Source organism: Notamacropus eugenii, chromosome 5 (genome assembly GCF_028372415.1).
Source record: "Notamacropus eugenii isolate mMacEug1 chromosome 5, mMacEug1.pri_v2, whole genome shotgun sequence".
NCBI classification, from domain to species: Eukaryota; Metazoa; Chordata; class Mammalia; order Diprotodontia; family Macropodidae; genus Notamacropus; species Notamacropus eugenii.
In genome coordinates, this window is record NC_092876.1 from 406,972,677 (window position 1) to 406,997,672 (window position 24,996).

At 35.1% G+C, this 24,996-nt stretch overlaps 1 protein-coding gene and 2 pseudogenes across 5 annotated transcripts in view; all 3 read right to left on the minus strand.

Moving 5' to 3' along the window:
- Positions 1-24,996, minus strand: part of REV1 (REV1 DNA directed polymerase) — a 137,348-nt gene that overhangs the window by 46,871 nt on the left and 65,481 nt on the right. For 2 of the 5 annotated variants that reach the window (XM_072616814.1, XM_072616812.1), the window contains exons 4-9: positions 18,295-18,463; positions 13,317-13,469; positions 9,862-10,574; positions 7,351-7,458; positions 5,416-5,532; positions 620-740 (exon numbers count right to left, since the gene is read on the minus strand). In XM_072616814.1, coding sequence (XP_072472915.1) covers positions 620-740; positions 5,416-5,532; positions 7,351-7,458; positions 9,862-10,574; positions 13,317-13,469; positions 18,295-18,463 — 1,381 coding nt within the window. Of the gene's footprint in view, positions 1-619; positions 741-2,636; positions 2,833-5,415; positions 5,533-7,350; positions 7,459-7,784; positions 7,802-9,861; positions 10,575-13,316; positions 13,470-18,294; positions 18,464-24,996 lie in introns of those variants that run through there. The other 3 variants (XM_072616815.1, XM_072616816.1, XM_072616817.1) reach the window with 3 other exon arrangements.
- LOC140508914 (protein FAM136A pseudogene) lies at positions 16,888-17,354 on the minus strand (annotated as a pseudogene).
- Positions 19,938-20,723, minus strand: LOC140508913 (integrin beta-1-binding protein 1 pseudogene; annotated as a pseudogene).

The following is a 24,996-nucleotide window of genomic DNA, read 5'->3' on the forward strand; positions in this document are numbered from 1 at the left end:
AAAAAGCGAGGGGCATGATGTGAATTCAGGTCTTCATTACACCATATCTAATTTTTCTCCATAAGGAAAAAACTCACATCTTTCTATGACTATCTGATTCTCTGATAATGGTTAGAATTTAAATAGTACTTCAAGGTTTCTAAAGAGTTTTAGAAATATTATCTCATCTATCCTTCAAACAACCTTAGGAGGTTACTCTTCTATTCTCTACACTTCCATGTTTCCAATGGGTACAGATGGATCAAAAAACACACAAGAGAACATGTTCCCTTTCCAGATGTGCCTATGACAATTTGCTTAAATACAACTTTCAGAATATAAAGGCTAACTGGCATGGCTGAATATGCTTATTTTTTTTTGGCCAGGTGAAGGAGGGAAGAGAGGACAAACCTGCAATTTCAACAATGTAGAAATCACCAGTGAGAAATGCCCACCAAGACAGAGCACATTCTTCTCTGAAATGTTGCAATCTTAGAAAGCTGCCCCAGCCATTGGAGGGAGAAGGGAGATGCTGAGGTCCCAAAGCCCATATCCATCAGAATGAACATATTATTGAATATATCATCATCCTCACAAATCCACTTTAGCATAGTCTTCATCATATCCCACTTCCACATACCTGGCTTCATAACTACAAGATGCAATTTCAGCCTTGGACAAAACAGAGTCAATTCCATTTGTCTGTGCAGAATCCTGATTCTCCAATAGTGATGAATCTGGTACATCAGGAATTCTATCTGCTTTGAAAATAATAGATTGTCATAATTATATGTAAGAAAAACTTAATTTTAGTTCAAAAAGATGTTTTCCATTTCTTTCATTCAACAATATATAACAAATGAAACTGCAACTCCAATCACTGGGAGCTACATCATTATAAACAAGGAAAAACACAGTGCTCCATTATTATTTGTCTACCTTAACTTACAATTAAATAAAAATAGGTCATCATTATAAAATGAAAAGTACCCATTTACTACAGAGACCTTTATGAGCCATTGAGGCTTTTTACAAAATAAATATTCCTTCATTAGCACAATCTCTGGAGATCAACAAATATGGCCAGAGATCAGGAAGTGAAACCACCTGTACATAGTTTTCTAAAAAGGAGTTCTCTTGTAAAGCACATCAAGTTTTAATCCATGGAAACAATAAGCTTCCTAAAGTATGTTTCCTGGTAACTAACGCAAAATAGCAACATGATTAATGAATATTACACTTCTGATATTCTACTTGCTAAAAATTTTCAGATTTTTTTTTAGTCCCTCCCTCCACCCCTTAAATATCACAATAAAATATCATTTAAAATAACATTCTTCTTTTCAAGTATATCTGTGGCAGAATTAACTATTCATTTTCAATTAACAACATTCAAGGGTCAAAGGAATACTAGAAGTTCAGAGAACACACTGGTAGATTGTGACTAATGGGTCTACAGATTCACCAATTACTACCCCTTTATCTAAAAACCAAATACAGTGTTCACTAAATAGCAAGAGCAAAACAAAAAAAGTTACACAAACACACACACACATACACACATATACAGAAACTCATGCACAAAAACATAAAAGGAGAAACTCTAGAGCCTCCTGGCTGCTTGCCACTTTACTTCCTTTACAACCTTCAGCTTCACTAGTAATTCAGAAATAGACAGCAGAGAACATAGCTTCAGTTATAGGTCTCCCAGGATGCTATTATTAGATTTCAAGAAGTGCCTGCTGTAAAAAAAACACATTGCACATTCTACAAAACACACTCTCCACCACATCTATGCTACTATAAACAAATAGAACGTTAGATGGTAAAACAAGACCTAAAGACATCACATCTGCTAATTCCTCAAATCCTTTTTTGAGATCACTACAACTTACAAATGAACTCTTTTTGCTGTTTAATTCACAAATTTTATGTTACATGAAAAACTAGCCAGTCCTAACCTGACAAAATGCATGGCTTAGTGACATTCAACAACTACTCAGAGTACAGTAGCTACTCTCCCCACAACTCACTAAACCAATTTCAAGTATTTACTAAATACAAACACACACAAGGACATACATACAAATAAAGAATAAACTCCAAACAAACTTTCAGTTTCCAAATTCAATGGAACTTGAACCTGTTTAAGAAGGAACCAATACTATAGAGTGTGAGCTGACTTCATGTACACTACACTAATGCATGCTATAATCTTCCGATGTTATCTTTTACATGGCAATCTCTTACAGGGCAAAATGTTCAGCGTTTCTGAAGGATCTTAAAACTAAAGAACAGTTCTAATGTTCTATGAGTCTAAGCTGAAACTTTATAAGAAATACAAAACTATCAGGTCAACAGAGGGGAACCACTAAGCCAAAAAAGTGTTGCAATATGTGAATAGAGACTAACTGGGTGACCAGTGGCTTTTTAAAAGTGCTCTTACTAGTTTATGTTCCTAAAAATTTGTTTGTTTTTTAAAAATCATTTTTATATTTGGAAGCCTCACTAAGTACCCAAAGACACTTGAAATTTCAAATTAGAGAAAAATCATGCCCAAAGTAAAGAATGAGAAGAACAACTTCTTTGGTCCATGCATCCCCACGCCCTGGCCTGAGATGCAGTGCCATCCTGTTCTCTTCACTGGGCTCGCTGACCTTTTCCACATCGCAGCAGAGTGGATCCCTCCATGAGCTGATAGAGTTGCTTCATGTGAAATTCAGGGCAATGCAGGGACACACTGTCCTCACTGGAGGGCAAGGTAGAGAACTGCTCATCAAAACTTGACAAACTAGACGGGCACATGGTGAATGTGGAGGAACGGTTGGAGAAATCAGAGGCCAGGACCCAAGTCTGTGAAAAAGAAATCGCTGAGAATAAATCTGTGACTGATACGATGTTTAAAAACTGTTGCTCTTTAGAATGAAAACTGAAGATGCTGAGGGGATGGGAAACATCTGCATCTTGGGAATCCTGGTAGAGGTAAAAGGCCCCAACCATGAACTTTAAACTGACTCAGAACATCAAGGCCATCAATGTGAAAGTGATACTTCTGCATATTATTCAGGAAGCTGCTTCAAAGTGAAGGCACAGATGAAAATTGCTAGCAATACTGTTAGACAAAGAGTTTCAATGTGACTAATAAGAAGTTGGAAGTTTTTATACAAAGAATCCAAGATGCTATCTTCCCTAATACTGTGACCTATAAATAGGCCAAAAGGTGGAAATAGGATTTTTTAAAAAGTTTGTAGACAGTTGGAGCCATTTAATTCTAAAACTATTTTTCTAAAAGTACTTTTAAAAATTTGATGACATTATATTTAATAATAAGCTTCAGGCAAAAGATTAGAAAACTGTGGAGAGAGGAATATGAGGCACTGGACAAACGAAGTGAGTTTTCTACGCTTTGGTTTATTCGTAATAGAACCTTACAATAAGGAATAGCCTATTCATTTTGTGTGTAGCAACACACAAAAAATGAATTTGTTGTGATTGCTATACCTTAAAATGAATAATATCCAGGTACAGCATGCATAGGAGTTTACATTCAGGTTCTTAGTGGTAGGGTAGTCTTAAAAATTTCTATATTTAACAAGTAATGAATAAATACTAAATTACATTCTCCATTCCCTGTTAAGGAACTATCTATGCTAACTTTCAGATGATAAGTATAGTGCAACTTTCTTGGGATTCTATGAGTTTTAAGGAGAGGAAGGGGAGAGTGAATTTGAAAGTTCTCTAAGGTGTGATAACAAACCTTCAGCTACCTTAATAAAGATAGCCAGAAAACCATTGCCTTTTCAGAAAACTCTGCGTAGTTAAGCTGTACGCTGAGGAAGGAAAGAAAAGAGAGAACTAGCTCTTGGCTTCTCACTGAGGATGTATACACCAATTATAAAGCTCTAGACACAGGGATCCCGAAATAAGAAAGGTGCACTTGAACCAGCAGTGAAGATTATCCATAGTGGTAATCTTATACACAAATAATAGAAGAGATGCTATTTTAATATCCATTTTTCCTTTAAGCTACATTTACTTCTGTCCACTGTTCCAGATTTCTAAAAATAGCTCTCTCCCCTCATACGAAATACCAAAGAGAAACAAAAAAGCATCCTCCTCTCATACCAAATACCAGAGAAAAACTACACCATTAGAGAAAAACTCCACAATCATAGTACCAACAATTAAGAAACAATCCAAATAGTTAAATGTCACAGCACAACAATCTATTCAGAACAAATCCAAAAACATTCCTAGAATTATTTTGCCTGAAAAGATGTTACACTCAAATATAGAGATCAATTTTAAACACTTAGAAGACATAGAAAATACATCAATAAATACATTCCCTAGCATTTTTATGAAACATCCAAAGATGACTACCGTCAATAAAAAAGGCTGCTACCAGGGCATACAGCTGCTCCAGTTATCCACTTATTTTTCCATCTGTTGACTTAAGATAATCTGCTTAGTTTTCAAAATGAATTCAAACTTTTACCCCTAAAAAGTTACAAGGCCAAAAAACTAAGAAAAAAGTGTATAACCTATTCCCTTCATAGAAATTTAAGCTCATAATTAATCTACTTTCTAAACACACTATAAATATTAACCAGAAAGGCACACATAGCCAAAAGAGAATGCAGGAGATTTTCCATATACCAGGAGAAAAGCCTATACTTATTGCTAATGTGTTTATAAATTAGCTCTGACAGAAACTTCATTTACAAAGAAAAAAACAAAAAGAATGCCTTTTAAAAAATATTTGATACCTTAATATCTACAACTGAAAAAAATCACAAAGCACTTAGCACTTCCACTTAGTTATATTGCATTTCCATTCTACAACAGGAAAATATTATACACATTTGCCATAGGAAATAATTTCAAAAAATGACAGTTACAATGATACCCTCACCCATGATGCTAATTTTAATTGCATGGGAGGAAAATTCATACCCCTGGACAAGTGTAAGACTAATTGTAAAAAATATTAACATTTAAAATTGCTCTTTCATTTCTTGGATGAATACTTTTAATAACTTTAAACTATTTTTCTATCTGTTCTGTGATATAATGAATCAAACAACTTATGTTACAAACTTTTTAAAAAAACAAGTCATTTTTGCAAAACTAAATATTTTTCATGCTGTGTTAAAGCAAACTAATCTCATCTTTTAAAATATTTTTCACTTTCCAGAGAAATAAAGATTCATAAGTTAATACACTATCACCTCTGAAAAATATTACATATAGGCTTACTCACTTATTTTTAAGTCAGATATTGCTTTGTTCTGAAATGTCAGACCTGATAAAAAAATCATCTTAATACAAAAGGTTATTGTCCTTAACTTTGATCTTACATTTCAACCAAAACAACCAAAAACATAATCCTTCAGCAGCAGCACAGTAACTTCAAAGTAGGCTTATTATCTGTACCTGCTTTGCCTTTCAGTATTTTATTCTGGTAATACTGCCATTCCAGCTGGGGGTTAGCTCCAGGGCGTAAGGGTGCCCTTCCTGTACCTCTGTTACTTGTAACAGCTACTGGCTTTCCTGGAGATGAAAAAGATTTAATTATTTATAAATTATGCAAATTTTCTTTAAATTTTTAAATCTGCTGAAGTAAAACCACAGAGGTGTTTAACAATAGCCCACTCAAGTAGTTCAATCAACAAATACATATACTGACTGCTTTCTGCTAGATACTGTGTTACATGGTACAAATATAAGGAATGAAATAACTACTTCCAATGTGCTTGAATTCCATAGTAAGTAGAAAACAGCAAGCCACTGGCAAAACCAAGAGTAATAAGAATTTTTTTTAGAAACTAAAATTCCATATGCAATAGAGCCTGACATGATGAAATGAATGAATAACTAGAAGAGGATAACATCTTAAAGAGAACTTCTGTTTTATGCCAAAGGGAGTGCATTATAAAATTACTATATGGACAGGGATCTCGTTTTGATCTCCCATGTAATCAATATATGGAAATGATTACATTGTACTGTAGATATAAAATTATTTTTAGGTACTATTTTGTCATGTAAGTGCTGAAAACAAAGATAATCACAATATTCTTAAACAGCAATGTGGAACATTCACTAAATATTTTATATGACAAAAGCACACCAAAACTTTGCTTATGAGCCAGCTTCAGCTCTTTAACATTTCAGAATTCCTCTACAGCATTAACACGGGTCCTGCCCATGATGGATGAGGCCAATACATACAATAGCAACTTAAGAGCAGCAATTACTGGCAAGCATCAAATATCTAATCCTAGCAACACACACCATATGATTCTATTGGAACAAAAAGCTAAATATTAATTCTTCTCAAACTGTTCTAAGGTTCACAGATGAAATTAATAACTCCAAGTTTCCACACAAAAAACTAAACATATTATGAATGCAACATAAAGGGAATGGTTTCAAAGAAACTGGAAAAGACCCATATGACTAGATACAGAGTAAAATGAGCAAAACCAAGAAATTAACTTATACTGTATTGACACTGTAAAAATAAGCAATTTTCAAAGATTTACTAACTTTGATGAAGCCAGATATCAGAGGACTGATAATGAAGGCTAGTTGCCTTCCTTGACAGAGAAGTGATGACACACTGAGACACATTTTTGGACATGGCCAATATGGCCATGTTTGTTTTCCTTTACTACTCATGCTTGTTATGAAAGTTCTGTCTTTGTTGGTTGGCGGGGCGAGGGAGGAGAGAGGACATAAATGTTTGTTAATTTTTTTCAAAAAATTAAAACCTAAAATTTCAAAGAATACTAAAGTCAAACCCTATAAAACAAAGGCTCCAAAAAGCCTTTTAGCTACTACAAAATTCTATGAAGGTTATATTGTTCATTGAACTACTATAATAAAATCTGACCCATAAATTAAAAATTTCACTATTTGAGAGTCTAATTAGACTATACTCCGAATATCATTTTCTAGGTTTCAATGATATTGTATTAATCCAATATGCGACTCATCTTGAATACAAACTGCACTCCCTTACAATGAAATCTTCCTATGAATAAATTATCTACAATATAATAATTAACATCAAACACATACAAGTGCAGAAGCAGGTCTTATTCTGCGCCTTAAACCCTGGCTAAAAGATATAACAAAATCCACAAATTTCCATCATCTCCTTTTCTGTAACAGAGGAAATGTATATATGGTAAGTGACCAATTCTCCTGTTCTAACTGCAAAATACAAAGAAATCTAAAGTTATCAGGTAAGATATTGTCTAGTTAGGAGATAAGATGTTGGCAGAAAAAGTCAGAGGAAATATACAATTACAAATGATTTCACTGTTCAGGCATTTCTAATAATGAATGACCCAAGAAACTTACCTTTGAGATCAGGTCTATTTCGGATACCCACTGATACAAAGAAGCAATCCATATCAACATGCATTATACAGCTCTGATGTCTGGATGGATTCAATACAGACATATTGCCTGTAATTAAAGAAAAAAATGTTGAAATCTAATTTTATGTTTCAAAAAATATATTAAATAAAAGAGGTCTAAAATTTCAATGAGGTTCAAGCCTCACAGGGAATAATTCTATGGCCTCAAAAATTAAGGTCTCAACTAAACTTTTTATTCATCAAAAATAAGTCAGCAGAGGCATAGTAGATAAAAGTGCCAGGCCCAGGGGAAGAAAGGCTAGCTTTAAGACCTTTGGCACATACTGGTTATGTGACCCTGGGGAAGTAACTGAATCTCTCAGTGCTCTAGGCAATTCTTTAAGACCATAAATTACAGAGAAGGTGTCAACCTACTTCAGAAGTTTACTTGTCCAAGGATTCCTTATGCCAAAGAAATTACTCCAGACTCTGTCTTAGCTTAAAAAATAGGTTAGATGCCAACATGAGAAAAAAAATTATTTTTTCATACAATTTCAAAATCTTGTATTATCTTAATTTATATTATAAAATCTTATCTTTTAAAAAACTTGTCACCTATTAATGCAATGAAAAAACTCATTTATTTTAAAAAATTTTAAACTATTCATAAGGACATGTTTCCATGTTAAGATCACAAACATAAGACATTTTTTAAAAAACTCTAATACTATAAATATATCTTTCATAACTTGAATATACTTCTAAAAATGTCTGTAGAAATTCTATAAGGACTATATTTTTTCCCCATTAACTTTCTGATGTACCTCAGAAATGTAGTCCTTAAAAAAAAAAACAAAAACAAACTTCAAGCAAAACTACCAAAATGGGGAGGTGGCCTTCAGTTCTTTCCTCCTGTCTCAATTCCATTCAGTTCTGAAGCTTCTGGTTTGCCAGAGCTAACTGTACTAGCTTTCTGATACCCTTCTAAATGGAAACACAACAGGGTAAAAACAAGGAAAATAAATACAAATAAAACTTCACTGAGTGGACTCCTGGGAATAAGGAATCCTATTTAATTTCTTCAAGCAAAACAAAATTTTAAAAAAATCAACCACAGACTAAAGTTTAGAATTATTTCTCATAATATTTTAAATGCTATGCTTTTTATAGCTAATTGAGTACAATTACATAGCTATCTAGAGAGAGAAAACACTTAAAATTCAGAATAGTGAAATGTTCTACATTAGGTCACGATTACGAGGGATACTTACATATTAAACATTCATAAATAGATATTTGTGTTTAAGTTCATAACACATGCCACTTTATGATGTTCAAAATATCAACAAATCATTACCAGATGATATTTCAGAGTATGTAGCATATACATTAAGGCCTACTCTGGCACTTCAGCAAGGGATGGAGGTGAACTTCAACTATTTTTGTGGGGAGTTGCAGGAGGAGAAAGAGGGAGCAAAACGCAGATTCTATCAAGCTAAAAAGCCTTCACATAAAAGAGATTACTTAAGGGCAACTAGCCTTGATAAACATAAAGAAAGTTCATCACCAGCAAGATGGCCACAGGGTGACAAATTATTAACCATGGCTATCCACACAAAACAGAAAAGTGTCAATTTCCTGTGTTTTTTCAATCCTAGAACTAAATTATAATACCCCCTTAGCCTTTCAAATGTAAGTGACAGCTGAAAGACCAAGGCAAAGTGAGAATCTACCACGATTCTATGATTTTGGTCTATTTCACAAATAACAAAAGCATGTAGTTTAAGTACAGTAAGGGAGAAGAAGGCAGAGGAAGATGATTAGAAAAATAAATTAAAAGCAGCTCAGCTGACTGAAACCATACAGTGTCCCTTAACAGGACCCAAAATAGGATGAATTTTTCCAAACCCCTTGGTCTTTATTTATCGTTATCTTTCCATAATTTGTAGTTAATAGCATGGATTTTTTTGTCTATGGAATACAAATATGAAGGAAAAATAAAAGGAGAATAATAAAGAATTTACCTACTCCATTTATAGCTGAAAAACATGTTAATTCTCAAAAGTTCACTACAGATCTAAGCACATTTTAAAAAGCTGCTATATGTCAAATTCTCTGCCAAGTTTCTATAAATTCATTCAGAGTCTAACTTTCAGGCGAGGAATTCATATAGTTTTTATATGGAATCAATTTCATTCTCAAACAACTTGGAGTATATATGCCGTGTTTTATGTAGACCAGGACTCAATACTCACAATTCAACCACTTCTCTAGAATACTTCTCAGTATCTGTTAAATTTACCAAATTTGTTAAAATTACCAGAAAACTTTTGTATTTCTGTGTTTTAAATTACATTAAATTTAAAAAGCCTATTTTAATAATTAATGTTTTTCATATTCTTAATTATTTCTACTATGAGTTTTGTAACCTAATAATCCTGTACATTTACCCTTAATCAGGTATGATATCAAAGTTTCAATAAGAAAAAAGATGTCTCCAACAAGTATCTACCTGCATCAGTTATTATAAGGGCAGACCTGCTTGCTTTCATTTTTTTTAATTTTTCCCTTCCTGGAAAGACACCACTACTTTGTCTCTGTAAGGTGTTAACAAACTCAGTCAATTCACACTTCCACATTGATATGTGATGCAGTCTGGAATGAGAATAAAAATCTGAAATAAAATTGCAGTCTGAAGGTTTGGCCAGCGCTGAGGAAGCTGCCTTGCTAACAGCAGGTACTGAAGAAGTGCTTTTTGTGCTTGAAGGCCCCTGAACAGCGGAGTGGTGAGCACCGTTTATTTTAGTGTGACTGTGCAAAGATGACAATGAGAATGAATTACTCATAGTCCTGTGTGGATTCCACAAAATGTCTACATTTCTGTTGCTTTGATGCAACTGCTGCATGGTGCAGTCTCTAAAATCAATGTTGCCTTTTTCAGTCTTCTCCTCAGACAAAGGGCCTGGAGAAAGCCTGTCTGCAACACTGTTGCCCGAGGGCACCAAGCAATCCTTAGTCTTTAAGGCACCATTAGAGCTGAGAGTATGTCCATTGAGAATGGCAGTGTTGTCTCGGGGATGCTGAATTCCATTTTGTTTCTTCCCGGGAAAAATCTGCTCCAGCTCCATAAGCGTAAAATCATCACTTGTATCTTCTTCATTCCAACTGTTCATTCCATTGACTCTGATCTCATTTTCTGTCTCATACTTCTTGATTATCTGATTTCTAAAAGGGAAACAGAAAATACCATTTAATGTGAAGATTACTCAAAAAGGATTCCATACTTTATTCTTATTGATACAAATCACTATATCTTCTTAAGCACTAGGTCAAGGAGTAAGTGACCCTGGACAAATCACTCAGCTTGTCTAAGCCTCAGTTTCCCTACCTGTAAAATGGGGATAATGATAGCATGCCCAACCTCAAATGGTTTATACTGAGAAAAGCACTTTGTAAACCTTAGAGGATAATATAAATATGAAACTTTTTTTAAAAAACAAGTTATTTTATTCCATCTGATAAAATGAAAATAATTTTTTACAAGGAATAAGCAGAAGGTAAGCAAAGAAATTTCATGTCATTAACATAGCTTTCAAGGAAATTTACTCTAATGAAAGCCAGCTGAAAAAAGCTAGAGACATTATGAGACAAAGGATAAGGAAGAATGTTCATTCTAAACATACAAAATGAAATTCAATGTCATCTAAACTGAACAGAAAGTGCCTAGTCCAACTAGAAAAGTAGATTGCATTGAAGGGGAAGGAACAATAGGAAGTCTAGAAAAATAGGCTGGGTACCAGACTGTAAAGAGGAAAATAGGAAAATAGGAAAGGAATGTATTCTAGAGACAATAAGGATGGAAGCAGTGGAGCTTCTTGAATAGGGAAGGAAATGGTAAGGTTACAAGGTACCATGCTTTAGAAACATCTATTTGGCAACCACGTTAAGACAGATTGGAGAATAGGCTGGAGGTGGAAGAAGACCAATCAACAGGCTGCTGAAAGTGTCCCATCAAGAGGAGATAAGACCATGAAGGATGGTAGTAGTGGCTGTGTGAGGGGAAAAGAGAAGAGAGATAAAAGAACTGTCTTGGAAACACAATCCCTAAGCCTCAAGTGCCTTCCCCTCTCATTTCTTTGGGCTGGTTTGTACTTATCCTTTCAGTATTCAGGCCAGATATCTTTTCTGTGAGGTTTTTGCTGAATTCTCCACTGATTGCTCATTTAATCTTATAATACTCTACATGTCTCTCATGGACATATACTCTAATCCGTATTTCATCTCTTATCTCTTCCTTAACTAGTTTATAAATTCCTTTTCTTGAGAAAAGGCAGTCAGGAGGAAGAGGAGGAGGAGGAGGAGGAGTGCTGGCTTTCATAGCAGAGGACCTGGGTCCAATTTCAACACTGCTGGCCATTTGTGTGGTCTTGACTAGGTCACTTCCCTTCTCTGAACCTCAATTTACTCATGTGTACGTCATAGGAGGGGTTTGGATTTGATGATCCCTATAATTCTCTCTAGCTGTACACCTATGATCCTGGTTTAAATGAAGAAACATTATGAAGTCTTGTCATGGCAGAAAAAAATTCCAAATTATGCACCTTGGGATAGAACCACATATCATATAGTATAATTTAATATTAATTTCTCAGCATCTGCAACACACAGACACACAGACACAGACACAGACACACACACACACACCCTGTAAAAGGTCTAAGGGAGAGAGTTGGAATTTCACTCCTGCCACTGCCACTCAACCATGCATTGTGCTGACTGAACCACCTTACATGGCACTAGCAGGGTGTGGTTTTCAGACTCTCACACATGCACACAACCTCACAGAGTGCAAGAAATAGAAGAGATCTTAGGAATGATCTAGTCCAAGTCTATCATTTTACTGATTAGGAAGCAGGGGACCAAAAGGGTTAAATAATAGTCTAAAGTCACAGAGCTAGAAAGTGCCTAGGAACATGTTTTCATGGTACCTTTTCTGAAAACTTTTTTAAAATTGAGAAGTGATACACAAGTATATTAAGAATTTAACTACCAATTGGACAACTTTTCTCAAATTTCCACAATTTCACAAAATATAGTTAAGATTTCTATTTACAGATAACCTATATTTAAGATCAAGATCTCATTGATTAAAACTTGCCCCCCCCCCTTTTTTAACATTTTGAGTAGAGTGAAAAGAGATGTTGGTTTTATTCATGCTAACTATTCTGTTTTGATGGCTTATAATTTTTTTTGAAGTTGCTATAAAATCCTTAAAGCAAACTGATAAAACTTATGAATTCTATTACCCCTTACAATGAGGAAAAGCCACAAAATCAAAGAACAAATTGTAACAACAAAAGATATTACAGAAGGTGAAGCAAAAGCTATTACACTTTCCATGTTTAATTAGATTTCTGGTCTTTAGGAAAAATATATCCAACCTCCCAAAGAAAGCAATTTAACCTAATACGCGTGAAAGAGGTTGATAATAATTAGCCATCTGAATACAAGTTGAAGCAACAAACCAATTAAATGCAATAACCAATTCACCCAAGATTACTGCAATTAAAAGCTAAACTGAGAGACCAAGACCAACAATGTATATTTTTTAAAATTATGAGTCGTTTTTCCTTAGCACTTACCAAATTTCTATGTAGAACTTAAATCTATATGATAAATTTTCCTTTTCAGAACTGAGTTGAGAAAGCTTTTGTTATCTTGATTTCTATTCCATGAAAGTATAATGTAAACCAAAAAATATGGCTATGCCATATTTAATATCAATCTTTTACCACAATACTTTAAAATTGCTAACCCATAAAACTATCAAAACTTCCAATATATTTTCATTTGATTACTTTTGGACAGTTAGCACTGTACCTGCAGTGCACTCTAGGAAGCAAAACCATATGCTGCTGCTGACAGACCACCAGTTTCATGCAGTACTGCCAGCCTAAAAATACTTACACCCTGTTGTTGAGCTCTATCGCTATATTGCTTGGACCTGGCATGGGATCCTCAGGCTTGCATATGGGATTAAAGTTGAGACTTTTCTGAACACTGGACTGCTTGGTATAGAGTTGATATGGAATGTATGACAGGAGACGGCCAGCTTTAATGCTGAAATAAAAGAAGGAAAAAGTTACAGTCCGATACTTGGCCAAAAAAGTGTTTCATAAAATCTGAGAGGCATTTTATCATCATTCACTTTTGTTATGCCACACTTCTTCCTCTGTTTTCTGAGTCTCAGACTTGTAAAGACTTACCATCACACTTTAGGAGGTGATGAGCAACACATACAAAAATACACCTTATTTTACTTTAAAAGTATGATGATTTGAAAAGAGAATTTACAAAATGGGATGAAAAAATTCTGAGTAAGAATTGTGCCAGTGGCTTAGAGGATTTTAATCATTATGGTTTCAGTACCATATCTGAAAAGGAGAATAAAGTCAGTGTGAAAGAAAACAAATATTTCTTCTTCCTTAAATACCACATCAAAAAGTGTTCCCAGAAAAGCGATCCATTTCAAATTTGAAGATAACCAAATATTTACACTAACAAGAATTAAAAATGGACCCCCATAGGAAATACATGATTTCAATGACTTTCCAACAATCCAAACACATATCCTGGACAAAAAAAATGATTTCATTTAAGATTTCAGATTATAACAAGAGTGTTAGTTGCAAAATTAAATATTCATATAACACAATCACCCTAAAATCAAGTCATCCATTTCCTGTAGTTCTCTTTGTAAACCCTTCTTCTCAACAATCATTTATCATCTGTTTTCTTCCACCAAACAATGGAGCACAGCTGAAGATTTGTGCAGAACTCTACACTCAGCCTACCCTTTCATGGTGTGCTAATGAAACACAGGACAGAAGAGGCATTCTCAAACTACATCTTGAATGCCAGACCTGGACAAAACTGAAGTGAAACTTAAAGTATTCCTTTAAGCCATATTTATCTTCCATCTGTCCTATTTATTATACCCCTGAAATACATCAAATACTACAATCAGAATAATGGTAAAAATCAAGTGTCTGAGGGCTTCCCCTGTACACAATAGCAAATACCATGTCCAGCTCTGAGTTCTCAGTCTGATTTCTAGAAATCCACACAAAATGAGTCAAGTAATTTAAATGCCCTTTTGTAACACAAAGCAGATGGCCTCCAAGATGAGTTTTTTTTTTTTAAGTTTAAAATTAGTACAAGAAATTCTTATTAACTTGAAGTCAGAAGAATAATGTATCCCTCATGTGGACCACCATTCCTGATGACAAATTTTAATGCTTTATTAAAGGACAGGAGCATCTGAGGAATCATCTTTATAAATAGTTCTCTTTAAAAAAAATTCTCCTGGGATTACTTTCTTATCATCTTTAGAAGGACTTTAGAAAATCCTCTAAGAAAATTCAGCACATTAAAATTAAAATTTATAGAAAAGATATGGGAGCTAATTACAAAGGAATTCTTTACAAAAATAATTTACCACAGCAGTTTTCCTAGTAGAATTAAGATGTGTTTTAATTCATTAAAAAATTATTTAAACACCTCAAACTCTTAATTGTCATCTATCCTGACAAGATTTAATTCTTGTTTTATTTACCTAGCAAATTTCTACCAAAACAAATCTGTATTCACGACAATTCTATAGGCCTGAACACACAGTGTCCTGAGCTCAAACTTGGGCCCAGACACTTTTTAGCTGTGGGACCCGGGGAAAGTCACTTCTCTGTTTCCTTCTTTTGTAAAACAGGAATAACAGCACCTATCTCCTAGGATTATTCTGAGGATTAAATGAGATTGTATTTGCTTGGCAAACTTTTAAAGTGCTACAGAATTATATCTTATTGTTGTTATTATTTCCATTGCTTATTGATCAACCATAAATGAACTTATTCAGTCAAGTAAAACCAGATTTAGGACAACTTTACAAAAGTAAAGTTCAAGTAAAAATCCCATTATTGCAACAATTACCGTTCCAAAGCCTATTTCCTATTGCCAAAGAACTAACCTATAGTAATAGTGTTTTCTCTACAAGAAATAATAGCATAACAAAGAACCCTTTCACAGACAGTAACAGAAGAACCTGATTTGATGCTAAGAGATCGGAACTATTCACCAAACTTGTTCCACTAGCAAGCATCAATTAACCTTTCTGGCACAATGTCCCTAACCTCCCTCCTACATCTCCCCATAATTCCATCACACATAAACACTCAACTGACTTCTGAAACCACTACCAAAATGCAAATAGATTAAGAATGGATAAATGTATGTTGTGAATGTTTACAGCCATCTCCCCTTTTCCTATGGACTTAGAATAGTTTGTATTGTTTTTGGAAGTTAAAAAAAAAAGTATTATTTAATGGTTTGCATTAGGAAAACATGACATAGCCTTGAAACACTCAACAGGAAGGCATCCATTAAGAAGCTGGTATAAACAGAACAAGATCTTTTCCAACACAATGGCTGGTACTAACATGATGCTGCAAGTTTTAACCAACAGTGATAAACTGGATAACTCTTGCTAGCTGCTTCCTGTACTCTGGGGTAGAAAAAAAGCTCTCTCTTGCTTACACCAGAAGTTTAAATTGTCTTTCTATCCTTTTGTCCTAAGAAGGTCCTCTCAATAAATTGTTTCTCCTGAAGATGGCAAATGAGCAGGATCAGGGTCTGGTATCACATCTTTTTCTGCTTTGGAGAAAACTAACAAACCAATCATCTACCATTTCATTAATCAGGAGGCTTAAGACTGTTCTGCAAGCAAAAAGAGGTTTTCTTTAGCTTTAATTCAAAACCATTTCATGTTAGTCTCAAAAAACACTTTTAACACTTTAGTGTTACCCCTGTAACACCTTCCAGAAGGGCCAGAAAAGGTAACTTGAGAAGCAATCCTAGAAAAGCTAATGTGAAGGAACCTGAGTTTCACATGCCTGGTAGGAGATTGCTCTTGCTTGGTATACCAGCTGAAAGATGGCATGAGCACTGTCTTCATTAAAGGAAAGATCACCTGGGAGCTGCTCAGGGCTCTAATCCAAGCACCCCTCTTTCACCAGACGCCCCTGCGAATGCCAAGTTCTTGTACTGGGGAGAAAAATCACAACTGTGTTTCTCTTTTCCAATCAGTACTGAACTCATGGCTACTGCTTTAAAGCCTATGGGAAATGGCTTAATCTGGTGAACATGAAGTTGGCACCGAACAAAAGTGGACGGCTGCCTCAGGGATTCATAAAAGATGAGGTAGGCTGGGGAAGAGAACTACTAACACCTATAAAACACAAAGGGTTATTCCAGCTTCTAGGAATGGAATACCTCTGAACCAACTGAAAGCCTGTTAAGGGGTCATCTTAACTGAAGAAATAGGTACTATTAGTCCTCTGTGCTGCCTCCAATCCAGATTTGAGCACCAGTTTCTTCCACTTTTTCATCTATGGGCTAAAACATATAATGGAATCAACAGAGTCCAGAAGCAGATGCAAAATTCCTGTAAAGGTATTCCTAACCCTCAATTTCTTTGTTCCTAAATTTTCACCGAAAGGTAAATATTTCCATACATTTTTACAAGTGGACCCATTCTCCCACCCTAGATAACTACTAACAATAACTATTTTACAACAGATGCCAAAGAATCCTTCATCTTCTTGGTCATGGTGGGAATAAGGTGCATGTGATTATCAACACATCTGGTCACACGAGAATCTAGCTACCTCTTTACCTGCTCCTCCTTGCTCCAAAGTCTTTGGCTTTGTCACTGCAATGCATGGTACATAAGCCAGGCAGTCCTGGAACTCTTCTAGTTTGCTGGCCACAAGGGCCTGGGCCAAGGGAGCATGGCAGCATTCAATGCACTGATGAACTTGCTGCATGGAGGCAAGGTATCCTCACAACAGCTGGCACTGCACCAGAACATGGTACCCTGAATCTTGCAGATATTCCCTCATTCCAGCCCTTTCCCCATGATGTCCACCACCTCCTGCACCCGCAACTGCTGTGACTCTGCCATGGAGTTCGCTCCCACCCTCGGCCCCACTCCACCTAAACACTCTACACTGAAGCCACAAGGAGTCCCTAGAGTGGCCCCACTCCTCCTCAGGTCACCCACACCTACTTATTTTTTTAAGAAGCTAGGATTAGATATCTGTTTGGTCTCTGGTTCCTAGAGGTTGTGAATAGTTTTAGAATTGCTGTTGGGAGACAACCTAATAAGCACCTTTTACCTAACAAGGTAATAATTGGTCAATGACAAAAGTCAGATATGATTTAGAATTTCAATGATATAAAAAGACATGTCTTTCTTTATCTTTGGGGAAAATATAACTTTAAAGAGTCCAATGCAATAAAAATCACCTAAGATGAAAACTCCATCATAAAATAAATTACAATTGACGGTGAAGCATGATTTCTATTGTCATGTTTAAAACCATTCTGAAGTGTATTTTGATTATTTTATACTGTGTGTTCTTAAAATCAAAGAGATCTTAAACCTCAAAGGGTTGGAAGAGCTCAAAACTCTTATTTCCAATAAAAGACAGAATAATAAAACATCACCACCAACATGCCAGGTGTATTTGTATAATATCAGAAAACAAAAGTAGAGAGGAGGGAAAAGAGACTTTCCTGTCACAGTATGCCAAAAATTAATCATCTTGTAATGGCTATTTGATCCATTTAGTATAACAGAGTATTTAATCTACATTTACAAATTAAAATACCTATTCAACAAGAAGCTTTTTAAAGTAACATACATTGGTTTTTCTTATAAAACATGCAGTATAACCATAGTCCCATAATGACTAACTCCATTTTAACAAAACTATTCAATTAACAGTGTTTCCAAATCTGTGACGAAGTATTCATTCACTTTTTTGGAGGTGTTAAGTTGTTTTCCAAACTACATAGTGCAAGACTCAAACTGCATAAGAAATAAGCTTACCTTTCCACAATCCATTCGGGTCGAATGACTTTTTCACCTTTTAGTTCTTTTATTTTGGCATTAGTAAGATTTGTGGCAATAATATGTGTTGTTTTGGATCTGGAATAATATACATGGTACTGGCCTCCATGTAACATCATCAGCTTCCTCAATTCCTCAGCAGAAGGATCTATAAAATTAACAAAAAAACACATTATAGAAAATGAATTTCAATAAAAGCTTTCATTCAGGCTACTATAAAACAGGATAAGGCAAGGTTGGAGGCATCATAGAATGCATGAACGAAGTCAAACCAAAACAAAGTAATTTCTACTATGTGATACTTGCTATAGCAAAAAACTGTTACTAATGATGTAGCAACTTTTCTGGAAATTTCATTTCATTCTTCTTAGTGTAGCAGGTTCAAAGTGAATAAACCAAACACACTGATGCAAATTATTATTTCAAAAATTAGAGCCCTAACAAACTTGCCTGTGAAGAATTTATAACCAACTCAATAGGTCAATGCTTTAGACAACGAAAAATTTCAGTACCACTCAAGTAGCAGAAGCTGCTCAAAACTCACTAGTAGTTCTATGAAAGTTTGAGTAAACAGCTTATTACAAATTTGATAACTCACTGATGAAAAGATCTTCAGAGATAACCTTAGTCCAACTCTCACTTGACAGTGAGAAATATGAGGCTCAGTTAAGGCAAAGTGATCTAAACTAAGGTCACTTAAAGGATTAGTAAAAGAGCCAGAACCAGACCCCAAGTCCTGTAATACCTGATCTTGTAGTTGTGTTTTATGCATTCTATGGTCTAATGTTTGTTTACACATTAATACTACTTTTCCCATCAAACAATACAAATAAGAAGAGATGCAGTTTGGGGCTTCCACCCTTCCTACTGCCTCTATGATCTTCTTAAAATGATGACTCCCGAGGAGAAAGCAAAGTTGGGTGACTTTGCACAACCATCCCTCACCTAAACCCAATGCACTTGCAAGTCATGACATCATGTCATGGTCCTCTTTGAGAACAAAGGAAAAGCAACAATGACAACAACGATGAGTTGATGCAGTGATGGAAAGTGAAAGGATTTGTTAGACTAGGAGAAAGGGTTTAAAACTGGGCTCCAATGATTATCAGTGGTATGATTATGAGCTAATTATATAACCTCCTGCACTCAATTTCTTCATTTGTAAAATCAACATTTTCTATTACTTGGCTCATATGGTTATTTTAAGGAAATTACTCTGCGCTTCCAAGTACTACATATATGTCTGAAATCTTCTATCATCTCTTCTATTCAAAACTTCAGGAATTCCCAACTGTCCAATGAATGCTCAAACGCCCTAGGAAAACCAGATTCCAGGTCATCCGATAAATTAATGACAGCAGGTCCATTTTCTTTTTCTTTTTTTTTTAGGTTACAATGTTTTTTATACAAGAAAATGTTTTTATACACAACCCTTTCTGGTGCTAAGCTGGGTAAGCTAAGAGGGGTCAGGCTTTTCATCATCCAAGCAGAAAGTTCTCTTCATTGACAGTTACAACACTTAATTAGGTTTTAGAAATGCTTTGGAGAGCTTAGAAAATTCTGCATTTGCAGGGCTGAAATGATCGGTATTTTGAAAGTAGTACATTTTCTTCTTTACGGAACTGGAATGAGGGTTCTTTATTCTCCAGTGGAGATAAAAAAGTTCACCTCCTATTACATCTTGAATGCTGGTTTCCACTCTAGGAGGAACTTATGATTTCTCAGATGTTAATACAGAGTCAAAAGCTGTGGCTAAAACTTTGCAAACAGTTTGTGCTTGTTCCAGACTGTTACACTGATACACTCATTGACTGTACTCTTCATACCTTGCACCTGTGGTCTTCAGCAGCTGTAAGCTTTGTCCTGCTCCTAGACCATCATTATAACACACCATCCGGATGATTAAATACAGAGCATGTCTGTGTATGACATCATATCAATCAGATGTTGATACTTTAATGCCAAATGTAGACATTCCCATAATAAACTCCTCCTCCAGAGGAACAAATGGTAACTTTTCATCTTGGTGCATCACATCAATGTAATTTATTAGATCCAGTGGACCTTCAAGACTTTTCCCATCACTGAGTTTCAGTTTTTCAATGGCACCAACATATTTTATTCAAAATTTGGCACAGATATCAGAATTACTGTTGCTTTGCCCTGAGCTTTTGGGAGTCTGTATCTAGGGTGGCTACAGTACTTGATCTTGAAAGTCCACCAAGGCTGGATTCTACAGACTTGCTCTTAGTACTGATTTCACTACTTTAGGAACTGCTACTACTGTCGTTTTTTGCCTTTTCGAAACATTTTTCACCATAGCTGGATTCATAATCTCCCCATAGTAGAGAAATACTTTTCTTCATGAGAAAATAGGATTTGAGACATGAGTTACCTTGTAGCTAAAGCTGATTTCATTTTATGAAGCTCTAACTAGTCAGGACAAATCCACATTCTTACGCTCACTGTGGCTGAAAACAGAAACCAGAGACAGAAGCACCAACACCTGGGTTTTCCAGGGGGATGGGGGTATGGGCTCATTAGCAGTTTCCCAGAGTCTAGTCTGGCCAAAGAAAGACCTCTAGTCAGGAAGCCTCCAGCGGGTCCACTTTCATCCTGCCCTCATGCCTTTGGTTCATGTGAACCACAATATTAGAATAGATTCCACCCCACTATTGACTGCTTAAGTCCTTTCATTTAAGATCCAACACTGATCCTATCCCACCTCACTTCCCAACTGTCACACTCTAACTCAATTATCTTATAGTCTATATTTTCCTTTGCATTCACCACAATCTCCTCTATATCACAGCTATTTTTCCACTCTTTCCCTAGAGTTGAGAGTAGGTTACCTGATTTCTTAGGGCCTACCACAATGCCTTACACATAATAAATGCTAAAAATGTTTACTGGATTGCTCAACTACATTTTATTAGGAAGAAATGGATTTGAAAAATGGAGTTTATGCTTTGACTTCATCAGAATGATTATTTACATGTTGGGACTGTAAAGTGTAATAACCAGTCTACAGATAGGCACTAGCTGAACTGAAGTGACTCATAATGTTTAATCATTGGTTGCTATTATTGTCCTAAGAAGAAGTTCTTTGAAAACTCACAAACCAAAGCTAAAATATTTTCCTGTTACTTCTGATGAATGGAATTAAGGATTTAAAGTTGGAAAGATTAAATATCATCTAAAAATGAAAAGTAAAAGTAGACCTGGACTCAAAAGTTGCCTCTAATATTTACTACCTGTATCTGATCTTGGACAAATAACTTCCTAGGTCTCAGTTTTCTCATTTATAAAATGAATGGTTGGTCTAGCTTCTAAGGCATCATAGTATAATGGAAAGAGTGCTTGATCTGAATTTAGAGCACCTGAATTTATCTCTCCAGCTTTGCTATCAGTATGTGCAAGCGGCTTAACCTCTCTATACTTCAGTTTCCTCTTTAATAAAATGAGGTAGATGAACAATTGATAACTTAAATATTGGCTAGTTCCAAATCTATGATCATATGAAATTTATATGCTTGTAACTCTTCTGGCTCTAAGTTCATGATCCTGTAATCATCACTTGCAGATAACATGATGGCGTATCTAGAAAATATAACCATTTCAACCAAAAAAGACAGACAATAAGTTCAGCAAAGTTGTAGGTTGCCAAGTTTATTCAAAGATCATTTGGTTTCTTAATGCAAGAATCAAGAAAACATTATTAATTAAAAATGTTTTATAATAGCAACAAAAACTGAATATTTGGGGCTAAAACTTTAATACAGAAAAATTATGAAACTATAATGACTGCAATAGACCTAAATGACTCATAAAAGCATCATATGTCAGATCAATACAAATATTCCATAGAAATACTAATAGTCAAATTAATATTCCTTAAAGAGGCAGCTAGGCAGTGTATAAAGGCATTGGACTAAGAAGCTAAGAAGACCTAAATTCAAATACGGCCTTAAGAAGCATACCAGCTAAGGGGGAAAAGGACCCATACGTACAAAAATATTTATAGCAGTTTTGTTTTTTTTTTTGTGGTGGCAAAGAATTGGAAATGGAGAGGATGTCCATTAATTGGGGAATGGCTGAACAAGTTGTGGGGTATGAATGTAATGGATACTATTGTTCCATGAGAAAAGATGAGCAGGTAGATTTCAGAAAAACCTGGAAAGACTTTCATGAACTGATACTGAGTAAAATGAGCAGAACCAGGAGAACACTGTACACAGTAACAGCAACATTGTGTGATGACCAACTTTAATTAGACTTAGCTCTTCTCAGTAACGCAATGATCTAAGAAAATTTCAAAAGACGCTTGATGGAAAATGCTTTCCACATTCACAGAAAGAACTATGGACTCTGAATGCAGATCAAAGCATATATGTTCTCTTTTTCTGTTAGTTTTTTGTTATTTCTAGTGGTTTTCCCCTTTTGTTCTGGTTGTTCTATCACAATATGACTAATGTGGAAATATATATTTAAGATGATTGTACATGTATAGCCTATATTGGATTACATGCTATCTTGGAAAGGGGGAAAATTTAGAACTCAAAATGTTATAAAAGTGAATGTTGAAAACTGAAAACAAATAGTAATTTTTTTTTAAAAAGCTACATGCTAGCTGTGTAATCCTGCCCAAGTTCTTAACCTCTGTCTTTCTCAGTTTGGGATAATAACAGCACCACCTTCCCATGAACAACAGTATTTGGTGTCTGATTTATAAATGGGATGAGGAGTATGACACTTAGGTTTTGAACATGAGTGAATGGTGATGCCCTCAATGGCAAAACAAAAGTTAGGAAGTTAGCTCGGGAGGAAAAGACAATGAATTCAGGTCGACATGTTGTGCTTAAATGAAATTTTAAATGCTTAAGTTAAGAAGGAAAAAATGAGAAGTAAGAGTAAATACTTTTTCTATATCTGAACTGCAAAAAAGTTCATTCAGAAATCTAAAGGAAATAGGAAAGGGGCACACCAGCAAGGTCAGCAACAGTACACAATAGTTTCCCAGACCAGTGCAATCAGAAGTGGGCCAAAGATCTGTGTGGGCTGTAAGGCTCTATGCCCAAAGAAAGGAAGAGGAAAGGACTTCTCAAAAAAAAACCTTAGGATATTCAGAAGGGCCAAAATGGTGAGAAAGAAGCCCAGTGACCAGAATAGTCTGGTTAGGAAACTTCAGGCCTTGTAAGTTCTGAGTCATTAATTTTCTTTCTTGAGAAGTGAGAGAATGTTCCAAGAAGATTCAGTGCTCTGATTTAAGAGTTTCAAAAGATATCCAGGAGCAAAGATGACCCAGGTCAAGATCAAACAGGGCAAAATACCACTGGTGAAAGTACAGTAGAGGGTGGAGTCTAGTCATGGAACAAAAGCCCCAGTTTAAATAAAAGAAAACTTCCAGCATAAAAAATGACTGCAAATTTAAGAGATTCTCAAAAAGGAATAAGTAGCTATGTAACAACTATAAGGGAAAAAGTGAATTTTCCACAAGTACCACAGGAATACCTTTAGAAATAAAGCAAGAGATAAGTAAAATAAAAGCTGTGGAGAAAAGAACTCAAAAGAAAATGAGAAGCCTAAAAAAGAAAATGGAAACTTCATCCAAGAAATGAGACTCTCTGAAAATTAATCAAATAGAAATCAATGACTCTACCAGACCAATGAGATATTAAAATGATTTTTAAAAGCCTGGACACTGTATTTCAAAAAATCGTAAATATTTCCCAGATCTATAGGACTAGATGGCAACATAAAAACAAAAGAATATATACCAATCATTTTATGAAAAAACTTTCAAAGACTCATGAAAAACCTGGAAAAATAAATTTATATGAGCAAATGGAGTGGAGCAGCTAGGTGGTAAAATGGATAGAGCACTGAGCTCACACAGTACCAGTAGCAAGGTCTCTGATACAAATCTAAAACTCTTTCCACTATACCACTCTGTCCCCACATTATATAACTCTACCTATAAGTTTCAGATAAATCAAGGCATGAAATTTAAAATACAAAAATTAAGATATACAGTGTCTTATTACATAAATTGTTTCACATATACAGAACAGGAATAAATATTTTAAAGTTCAAATCTAACAAATACATTTATCAGCTGTCTGCTGGGTGTCTACCACTGTGACAGGCTCGTTTCAATGCTTCTACTGTACCTCAGATAAATGAAAAAAATTACCTTTCAAACCTCTTGAATGTCTATGCCACCACTACATGGCACAAGAAAAGTTTTGACATCCAAAGAAGGATTAAATACAAAAAAATATTTCCATGTTCCTAAAGATGGCCGAAATGCTTATCTGTTCAATCAATGTTGCATTGGTCCCTGTCAAACTCAATCACTCATCAAAGTATGCAACCTGATTACATTTTATTTTCATTTTCCATCATTTAACAGAAATTAGACATCAAGTCTTTTCACTTTTGCTCTATTCAAACATTCCTATCACTTCAACTAGACTAAAATACTATACTCAAAAGATCTAGGAGTTTTGGAAGAGATAACATTAATCCCCAAATTCCAAACTAGAATTCAGAACACTTCTCTTAATCTGCCAATTTTACCACTGGAGCTAGGCACCAGTTGTTTCTTTTCTAGCTCTGAGGCCCAAGTAAGTAATTTCTGGCAATGTTATCTTATAATGAAAGTCAACCAAAAGAAAATTA